Raw genomic sequence first — 10036 nt, 5'->3', positions numbered from 1 at the left:
TTAAATGTTTTTATTTACTTTGCTAGGCTGAATCCAAAATTACTCCAAACCGTCATTCACTATTCCCTACTTTAGTCCACTAATATAGTTCATTTGAAGGAGTGAATGAAAACGAGTGAGTGAATTCGGACAGCCATTGTGTGTACATCTGCTGTACAATCGTTATTGTAGTGCATTGTGGGATAGAATGTGTGCACTCAATAATGTCCACTATGGTTTCGGACAACACTACAAATAGCTGTCTCTCAAATAATGCCCTATTGGAGGGTATAGGGGGCGATTTTGGATTCAGCCCTTGTCTTTTCCTCAGGACCTCCTCTCTCCTTGAAGCATCTGCATTTAATCTTTCCCTGTATTTTCTTGTTCTTTCTGTACTAACCATCTACTGAAATGTACCTCAAACTAAAAAAATAAAAAAATATAGGGAAACATTTAAGTGACAAAATGCTGTAGTTTAACATGGATTCAGCTTACAAATTGGATAGTATAGGGAAGTAACGATTCACCAAATGGAGTTGGTCTATAGATATTAAATGTATGAATAATATAGTATCAAAATATGTTAAAATGAAGAAATATTCAATAAACTTAACTATTAGCTATAAAATATGTATCTAAGAGCATTATTTATGTATTTAAATACAGTTCATATCATATAGTGTGTCAAAATAATCATATGGTGTTACAAGAAAACCTTGTCACACCTTATGATATTGTGTCACCCCATATGAGGTTTTATGTACTTACATTGATATTAAGCAATGTGCTTTTATGCTAATATTCTAAAGCCATGGTAACTACAATATGACAATAAAGGTAATATTGACTGAAAAGAAATTTAATTTAGGCATTTTTGCGTAAAATGCGTCACACCAAAAGGGAACTGAAGCAGGAGTGCCGGATATACTTGATTTTTTTTTTAAACATGAAGAGAGAAAACTCACCTTGTAACACTAAGTGTCCTTCTGAAGTGTTGTTCTTCCTCCTAAAAGAAAAAGGAACCTCCACTCCCCAAAGGTCTCCAAACAATTGCCCATTTAAAAAAAGGAATATGGCGTCACACCATATGATATCCATTTTTGGGACAAAATGTTTTAGTTAAGGGTGGCTTCAAAATATTTTGCCTAAACTTTTAATCAATCATACTCACAAGTAGACATTTGGGTTATCAATATATGATTGAATAAACATAAAATTAAATCATTTTCTTGTTTTTATACAAAATCTAAATTTGTGAAATCTGCTTGGGACAGTCACGCTATATGAGCTTTTTCTGGTTTGGCTGAAAATTGTGAAAAAATGAAAGATTAATCCTATAAATGCTCTGTATGTCCATATATAACAGCACTTTCTGAACAATATCACAACAGTTTTTGACATATTTTTTTTTTTAATAATTTACGTAACTTTGACACATTGGAACAAAAACAGGCCATGTCATGTCAACCACCCATATAAGTTACAAAGCTCTTTTCAAAGCTGCTGTCACTTTAAGGCCGAATGGACGGATCCAAAACACCGATACACATCTGATATTCTCCCAACTTTACTCTTCTCTTTCTCCCTGATGTTTATATTTGTAATATTTTATAAGACATGCATCAAGTGTATGCCAACTAAACTAATCTTGATTTAAAAAAAAAAACCTGAAACATACTTTCAAAGAATGGCTATGGTTGCACACACTTGTGCCTTAGAACCGTCTTCTTCCATTTTGCTATGAACTGATCAGTGTTCAAAAAAAGTTGGGTGATTCCCGACAGACTGTGTGAAACAACAAAAACAAAAAACCTTTTAAAGAAGGAAAAAATCATCCACTGACTTTCAGAGCTGCAACAGAAACGACTTTCGACCTAGATAGAAATGTAGTGGAGTAAAAAGTACGTTATTTGTCTTTCAAATGTAGTGAAGTAAAAGTCAAAAGTTTACAGAAAAAATAATACTCCAGTAAAGTACAGATACTCAAAACGTGTACTTAAGTACAGTAGCTACTCAAGTAAATGTACTTAGTTACTGTCCACCTCTGGTACAAACCGTATTTTCTATCCCCTTACACTGCCCCTACACCTAAGCCTACCCATCACAGGAAACATTCTGCATTTTTACTTTCTCAACAAAAAACAAACAAACAAACAAACAAAAAAAAAAACTCCTTCTGTATGATTTATAAGATGTTTTCCTTATGGGGACCAAAAAATGTCCCCACAAGGACAAGGATTTTGCATACTGCCATCTTTGTGGGGACATTTTCCCTTCAATAACTTTTATCCCTCCATCATTTGTGTCTTTAACCATATTGCTTTTTTCATATAATGTGGTCTGTTTCTCCAAATGAAGTTTAGGTTGATTTGGTTGATAGACTTAATTAATTTGTTTGGAATGGCATTGGAATAAGCTGGGTAAATACATCTTGATAAACATTCCATCTTTGTTAGCTAAAATTCGACCTAGAATTGATTAATCCCTCTGTAGCCATCTATTTACCCTTGATTTGCATTCTTTAATTTTATTTTCTACATTCAGAAGTTGGCTTTGTTTTTGGTCCTTGCAAAGGTAAATTCCCAGGTATTTGATTTCTGATTAGGAATATACTACTGATATAATTCAGCAAAACTACAGTGCAACAGGTTATGCATTACACCACAAAAAAAAAAAGGCAAACAATGGTCCATTTGGCTGGTAGGTGGCGGTAATGCTGTGGCTGGGATCCGTCGTCAAACAAGAAGAAGAAGAAAGAGCCGCGTTAATACAAGAAGAAAAGGGATCACGCTGCATTGGTGTGTAAAGCTTCTTTGAATAAACACGGTATTTGCAAGTAAAGGCATACACTTAATGAGGTATAATGATGTATTTCGAGATGTACAGCACATGTAGTCATGCATTATGTAGTCATGCATTATGTAGTCAAGTTGTTGTGTCAGTAGGCTACTGTGTGAGAACAGATGCGTGTTATCTAAGCTACAATGTGTCATTGTAGCAATTGACGATTGCGGTAAAGTTAATTTAACGTTTGAAGTTAGTTAGACATTCAGTTTCATACCCATTAAACTCTCTGCGCAATTCATATTTTCATCCCAAACCAACTCAGATATACATAAACCAATATCCTTTAAGTTGCACAAGGTTTAATTATTGCAAATACAATACATAATAATTACCCGTATAAATCGTTTAAACTATTTAAATATCTAACAATTTAACTATATGATATTCATGTTATCAAACTAATGCTACAATGTTCAGAAAAACATCTGCACAACCCTTTATTGCACAATTAAGGCTCCGTTTTTGGAATAAGCATTTCCCATATTTTATAGTAATTGTAGAAAATGTAATATAGCCTATGCAATACCGTAAATCCATTAAAGGACAACACAGTTTGGCCTAAAGAAAATACTCAAACCTACTGTAAATTACTCAGAATATTATTCTCTATGATGCACAAGTTTTTTTTTTTCTTATTATTTATCAGGTATTTTTTTACAAGGTTAGTTTAATCCGATTAATAATCTGGTATTAATAATCAGTTATACAGTACTGAACCCTTTTAAATCAATTAAACGACAACACCGTTTGTCCTTAAAGACTCAAACCTACTGTAAATTACTCAGAATATTTTTCACTTTGATGCACAAGGCTTGTTTTTCTGATTATTAATATGGTATTGTTCATATACAGAACGGAACCATTTTAAATCCATTAAATGACAACACTGTTTGGCCTAAAAGACTAAAAACCTACTGTAAATCACTCAAAATATTATTCTCTATAATGCACAAGGTTTGTTTTTCTGATTAATAATCTGGTATTGTTCATATACAGTACTGAACCCTTTTAAAGCCATTAAATGACAACACCGTTTGGCCTGAAATACTCTAACCTACTGTAAATTACTCAGAATATTATTCTCTATGATGCACAAGGTTTGTTTTTCTGATTATAATATGGTTTTTTTTTTTTACAAGGCTTGTTTAATCTGATTAATAATCTGGTATTGTTCATATACAGTACTGAACCCTTTTAAAGCCATTAAATGACAACACCGTTTGGCCTGAAATACTCTAACCTACTGTAAACTACTCAGAATAGTATTCACTATAATGCACAAGGTTTGTTTTTCTGGTTATTAATATGGTATTTTTTACAAGGCATGTTTAATCTGATTAATAATCTGGTATTGTTCATATACACTTCCAAACCCTTTTAAATCCATTAAAGGGGGGGTGAAACACTCAGTTTCACTCAGTATCATGTCAATCTTGAGTACCTATAGAGTAGCATTGCATCCTGCAGATCTCCGAAAAGTCTTTTTTTAAAATTTATAATTATATAAGAAAGATGCGCTGTTCCGAGTCTTTCCGAAAAAAGCCGAGCGGGTGGGGGCGTATCGTGTGGGCGGAGCTAAATAATGACGAGGGCGCGCCGCTGTTATTGTGTTGAGTGCGTCGTAAAGCTGTGTCATCCCTTACAGTGGGAAAAAACTTTATTCAAAATAAAAAAATGGCTTTTAATCAGATACAGCCATACATCTATGATCTGGAATCAGAGCCAGAGGCTGAAGTTGAACAGGAGCAGCAGTAAAAACGACTAGAGCAGGACGTCTCTATGTGGTACAAGTTATAAGTTACACTAACTATATAATATGCTTAGCGGCTTGTGTTATTTACATATTTATGCTTTTGAAGGTGTGCATGTGGGAAGTGCACTTCTTGCTAGACTACAATCAAACCGTTATTCCACGATTTTAACTTTAACGTCACGTTTTTAGAACACCATGTCAAGCGCGAGTGTTAACGTGTGTGTGTGTGTGTGTGTGTTTACGCGTGGTTTGTGTAGACAATTGTAGTATGCGGACTGGTTTTGCACGGCAGGCTAGTGTTTACATAGAAAGACATGGAATAGTAGCGCATTTGAATGAAGAAGCGCGCTTATTTAGTTCAACATATTTCCCCACTCTTTGTGTATTGTTGTTTGGAGTGTTTTTACAATACACAAACATAAAGTAACACATATAGTGGCCAGCTAAACAAATGTACATGCACTACACATTGCATGCTCCATTGATCAATTAACTATACGTGATCATGTTTGGGCTACTTGATGGGCATAGGCAAAAACACAGACATTTGAATCAGTCTTACTCACCGCCTGCGGTTCTAACGTTGGGACTACTCCATCCTTCAGCATTAGGCGATCGGAAAATCCGGCGTCGAGCTGGGCCTTGTTTATGAAACAGTCGGCACCGAAATGCAGTGAACAGACATAAACCTTTGCGCAACTCAGTTGCTGATCCGGAAAAGCAAATTACATCCACTGTTGCCTTAACGCGGGTTTTTTTGGCAATCTGTACAGGACTGTGTTGGTCTGGCAACCAAAAACGCACTTTTTTGGTGACATTGTTAATTTCTTGAAGTCACATCACCTGTGCAGCGCAGCCTACGAGCCCCGCTTTGATGGGCGTAGCCTGTTGCTTTCGCTCTCTCTCTCATGCTCTTCCGGTAGAATTGTCCGTACGGCCCATACAAGGAAATTCCGATCTTTTAACGTCAAGTGGACCCATGATCGAAAAAAACTTGCCGAAACTTATGACTAACCGGAAGTAGTATTTTTGACAAAGAAATACTCCCATCAAAGGTCCACCTTAACTTTTGAAACTTTGTCTATGTTTAGTATGGGATTCCAAGTCTTTAACAGTGTAAAAAGATCAGTATGCATGAAACAGCATTTCACCCCCCCTTTAAGTTTTCTGGACTCTTTCAGGGGTGCAATCTTTTTCCATTGTTTTCGTGAAATAACAATTCTGAATTTTAATGGAATACATGGCAGCTTTCTATACATCCTTTTTTCTTGATCACTAGCTGTCTTCCCTAAACCACTGGAAAGTTTTGAAGATTGGGATCTCTTCAGAATGGAAGTGGAAGATTCTTATCTTGCCCCTTCAGATTAACTTTCTGCTTCTCCACTTATGTCCTTTTGTTTGTCAGAGTCACTGTCAGATGTCACTCCTTTGATGCTCTCATGGTACATCTACATAACTATCCTCTGACTCCACTTGACTGTCCAGTAATTCCTTTTCATCTGACTTAGCCTCTTCTGTTTTCATAGATGTCAAATGTCTGGCTGGCTGTTCTGTGTTACTCTGTGTTTCTACTTCCCATCCTGCCCAATCAGGTGCCTCAACATCAGGATGTTGTGACTCTACCTCTGCTTCCTCTAGTTAGGAAAATCCTTTTCTCCTTCCGTCCCATAGGTGCCATTGCTGGCTTGCTGTGTAGTGTCCCTAACTCACTATTTCCAATGTGTTTTTGTCTCTGTGATCAGGCTCTGAAGAATCTCTTAATTTTTCTTCCTGACTTGCACTGGATATGTCTGAATTGTCATCCTCACCATCAGTGTTAATATCTGGGCTGTTCTTGTCTTCATCTGCCGCTGGAGAACTTTCTTTTTCTTTTTGATTCTGTGCTTCAACCAATCTTTTGATATTTTTCTATTGAATGTCCATACAACATATAGCCATTTTCTATTTTTCAGTGTGTCACACTGAAATATTTTTAGTGCCAATCTTGACCACACTGCTGACTTTAAAGAGGTGTCTTGTTTTAATGTTTCACTGGACAGAAAGCTTTCTAAAACAGCATCTACACCACCAGCCACTGCCCAAAGGTCTGATCTCGCGGCTGCCTGTCCTTTACGAGATTTTGCCATTTTCTAAACTTGGGATCATAACACACACTGTTGATTAGTGTAAAATGCACTGTATGATTATCATGAATACATTTATTTGGGTTTGTTTTTTGCTTTTCTCTGACTGAATCCAGTTATTTAGTAGACCTACAAAGGATTTACTGTCTTTCATCAGTTTGGCAAAATAATTACTAGCCGGTTTTATAGAAAAGTCTTAAAGTTTAGTCACTGATAAAAAAGCATGATTGAACACTGAAAGCAAATAGCAATAACATATTTTGTGCCATGTTTTGTCTCGAAAAATGCACCAGTCAAGTTTATTCTATGGCACATTTGTAAAAGCTATAAAAGTCCTAATTAACACATGCTTACTGAAAGCACCTACATATGTTCACACGTGGAATGTTATAACTACTTAACACAGAAGCCACATATTACTTAAAAGAATGTAGTACAAATTTGTCAAATTTCAGGTAGCAATGATAATAAACATGTAATGCAGTCAAAAATGTAACATTTTAAATAATAAATATTGCATTTGTCAAACAATGCATTATTTTCCATTTTCCCCTCTAAAATATATAGATAAAGAATAACTCCACTTACCTTTGCAGCAGAGATGTGACTTAAATGCGAGGCACATCAATGGGATCCAAAGAGAAGCGGAAAAACATACTGTTGAAGGTCAAATTATCTCTGTCCACCTACACTAAAAGTCATGCAATACTTTAGATCCTCAGTGTCCTCATTGGCTGTATACCTGCAGGATCACTGTTATAATTCTCAACCTTACACCTAATGCAGGGTCCTGATTGGCTGTTTGTTTGCATGATCAGCACATGCACAGTCACTGTTTCAAGTCTCCCCAAAACTGTTTTAAAAGCCCCAACATTGATTTAGCAATAGTGTTATTATCTTGTTGGAAAGTAAAATTGGTTTAAAAAAAAAAAAAAAATGTTTAAAAGTAACACAACAGTAAAAAAAAAAAAAAAAAATGACTTTAATGAACAGTAAAATATAAAAATAATAATAAAAATTAAAAAAACTTTGGAAATGCACAAACTAAATGATTACTAAAGTACATATTTTTTATTTAAAAGGTTCAGTAAATACAATATACCAGATAAATAGTCAGAAATACAAGCCTTGTGCATCATAAAGAATAATATTCAGAGTAATTTACAGTAGGTTTGAGTCTTTCAGGCCAAACGGTATTGTCATTTAATGGATTTAAAAGGGTTCAGTACTGTATATGAACAATACCAGATTATTAATAAGATTAAACAAGCCTTGTTAAAAATACCAGATTATTAATCAGAAAAACAAACCTTGTGCATCATAGAGGATATTATTCAGAGTAATTTACAGTAGGTTTGAGTCTTTCATGCCAAACGGTGTTGTCATGTAATGGATTTAAAAGGGCTCGGTACTGCATATGAACAATACCAGATTATTAATCGAATTAAACAAGCCTTGTCAAAAATACCAGATTATTAATCAGAAAAACATTGTGCATCATAGAGAATTTGAACAATACCAGAACAAGCCTTGTAAAAAATACCAGATAAATAATCAGAAAAACAAACCTTGTGCATTATAGAGAAGAATATTTTGAGTAATTTACAGTAGCTATTGTTAGCGTCTTGTCAGCCTTGACAACAAAGTACATATACATACCAGGCTTGTGCAAAATTCAGAATTTCAGAATTGTCCTCCATTCAATTCATGAATTGGAACTGGAATTGAATTGACTCCGCCCCACAGGAAGCTGAATTTGAATGACAGGAAGTAGAATTAAATTCATGACAATTCAAAGAAATTCCATAGTCACACAACAGAAAGAATGTGTTGAAACTCACATAATTCAGTGTTAAGAAGGTTACTTTGGAAATGTAATTGCTTACTATAAGTTACCCATTATAAATGTGGTTTGGATTTACTTGAACTAATTGAATTACACATTTTACCTCAGTAATACAACAATTACATTAATTTTGGAATTTAATAACACAATTTCATTACACATATCTACACTGTAAAAATATTACACAGTATCTACTTTAAAGGTAACAATATTACAAATAATATTTAAGTAGTTGTATGACGAATTAAATCTTATTAGTGGAATGTGCTTTTTCAATTTAAGTTCATTTTGAAAAAAATACATAAATTAGAGTAGCTCAAAATGACCTGTTTATATTTGACTTTCAGTTATGTTATTCAAATAATAGTCTGTTTGCTGCTGGCTAGGGCTGGGATAAACGATTATTTTTTAAACGATTAATCTAGCGATTCATTTTTCCTGTCCGATTCGGTTTCGATTCGCTTATCGATTATCTCCCCATTAATTGCCTTATAGAAATTTATACATGTTGATTTAATTATCTGAATGAAAAAACAAATTCCTTAACATTGCAATATATGTTTATTGCTCTTAAATTCCAAAGTAAAAGACTATACAAGAGCAATGCATTCAATAAAACCTTGAAAACATAAAGTACACACACACACACACACACACACACACACACACACACACACACACACACACACACACACACACACACACACACACACACACACACACACACACACACACACACACACACACACACACACACACACACACACACACACACACACACAGTGTTTCCATGTTTTATGGGCACAGTCCATAAGTGTAATGGATTTTATACTGTACAAACCAGAGGTGGACAAAGTACACAACTCTAGTACTTGAGTAAAAGTACTACTGGTCAAATATTACTCCGTTACAAGTGAAAGTTGTAATAACAGATTTTTACTCAAGTAAAAGTACAGAAGTATTTGTTTTCAAAAGTACTTAAGTATCTAAGTAAATTTCCTTTTTTTATGCCAATGCAGTATTTTATTATTGTTGTATAAATGCACAGTCATCATGGTTTAAGTCATTCAATGATGCTCCATCTGACGTACTAGCATATGACTAACTTAAACTAATTTAAATACTTGTATATGGGTGGTTGGTTGACATATTTGGCTGAAAAAAGTAAAAAAAAAAAACCTCAAATGTAAATAAATAAGTATAAACCAACAACAAAGAAACACAATATACAATGTTTCTATGTATGCAACTCAGCCTACAGGCTATGCCCATTAAATATCAACAAGTTGGTTAATCAAATCCAGGGACACACTGCAATTGTGCCGTGAGCGTCTCGGCTGCGTGGCGTGTCCATTTTTGTTTCGGCTCCCATGTTAACCGGTTGGAGCTTGCACACTGCCTGCGTGATGCAGGGAAAACACGTGTATGCTAGAAAGCGCCTATTTTTCACACGACACACAAGCGTGTTCTCCAGGCAAAATAGAATAG

At 34.8% G+C, this 10036-nt stretch overlaps 1 protein-coding gene across 3 annotated transcripts in view; it reads left to right on the top strand.

The window, feature by feature from the left end:
• The first annotated feature begins 1755 nt into the window (after nucleotides 1–1755).
• psip1a (PC4 and SFRS1 interacting protein 1a) overlaps nucleotides 1756–10036 on the top strand; it is a 99677-nt gene continuing 91396 nt past the window's right edge. Inside the window, exon 1 of one of the 3 annotated variants that reach the window (XM_067441590.1) lies at nucleotides 1756–2777. Coding sequence is in view for 2 of the 3 variants with exons in the window: in XM_067441589.1 (XP_067297690.1) it covers nucleotides 2833–2837 (5 nt within the window). In the remaining variant the exon portion in view is untranslated. Of the gene's footprint in view, nucleotides 2838–10036 lie in introns of all 3 variants that reach the window. The other 2 variants (XM_067441589.1, XM_067441591.1) reach the window with 2 other exon arrangements.

This window comes from Pseudorasbora parva, chromosome 4 (assembly GCF_024679245.1).
Source record: "Pseudorasbora parva isolate DD20220531a chromosome 4, ASM2467924v1, whole genome shotgun sequence".
Classification (NCBI taxonomy): Eukaryota; Metazoa; Chordata; class Actinopteri; order Cypriniformes; family Gobionidae; genus Pseudorasbora; species Pseudorasbora parva.
This window is presented reverse-complemented; position numbering and strand designations above follow the sequence as displayed.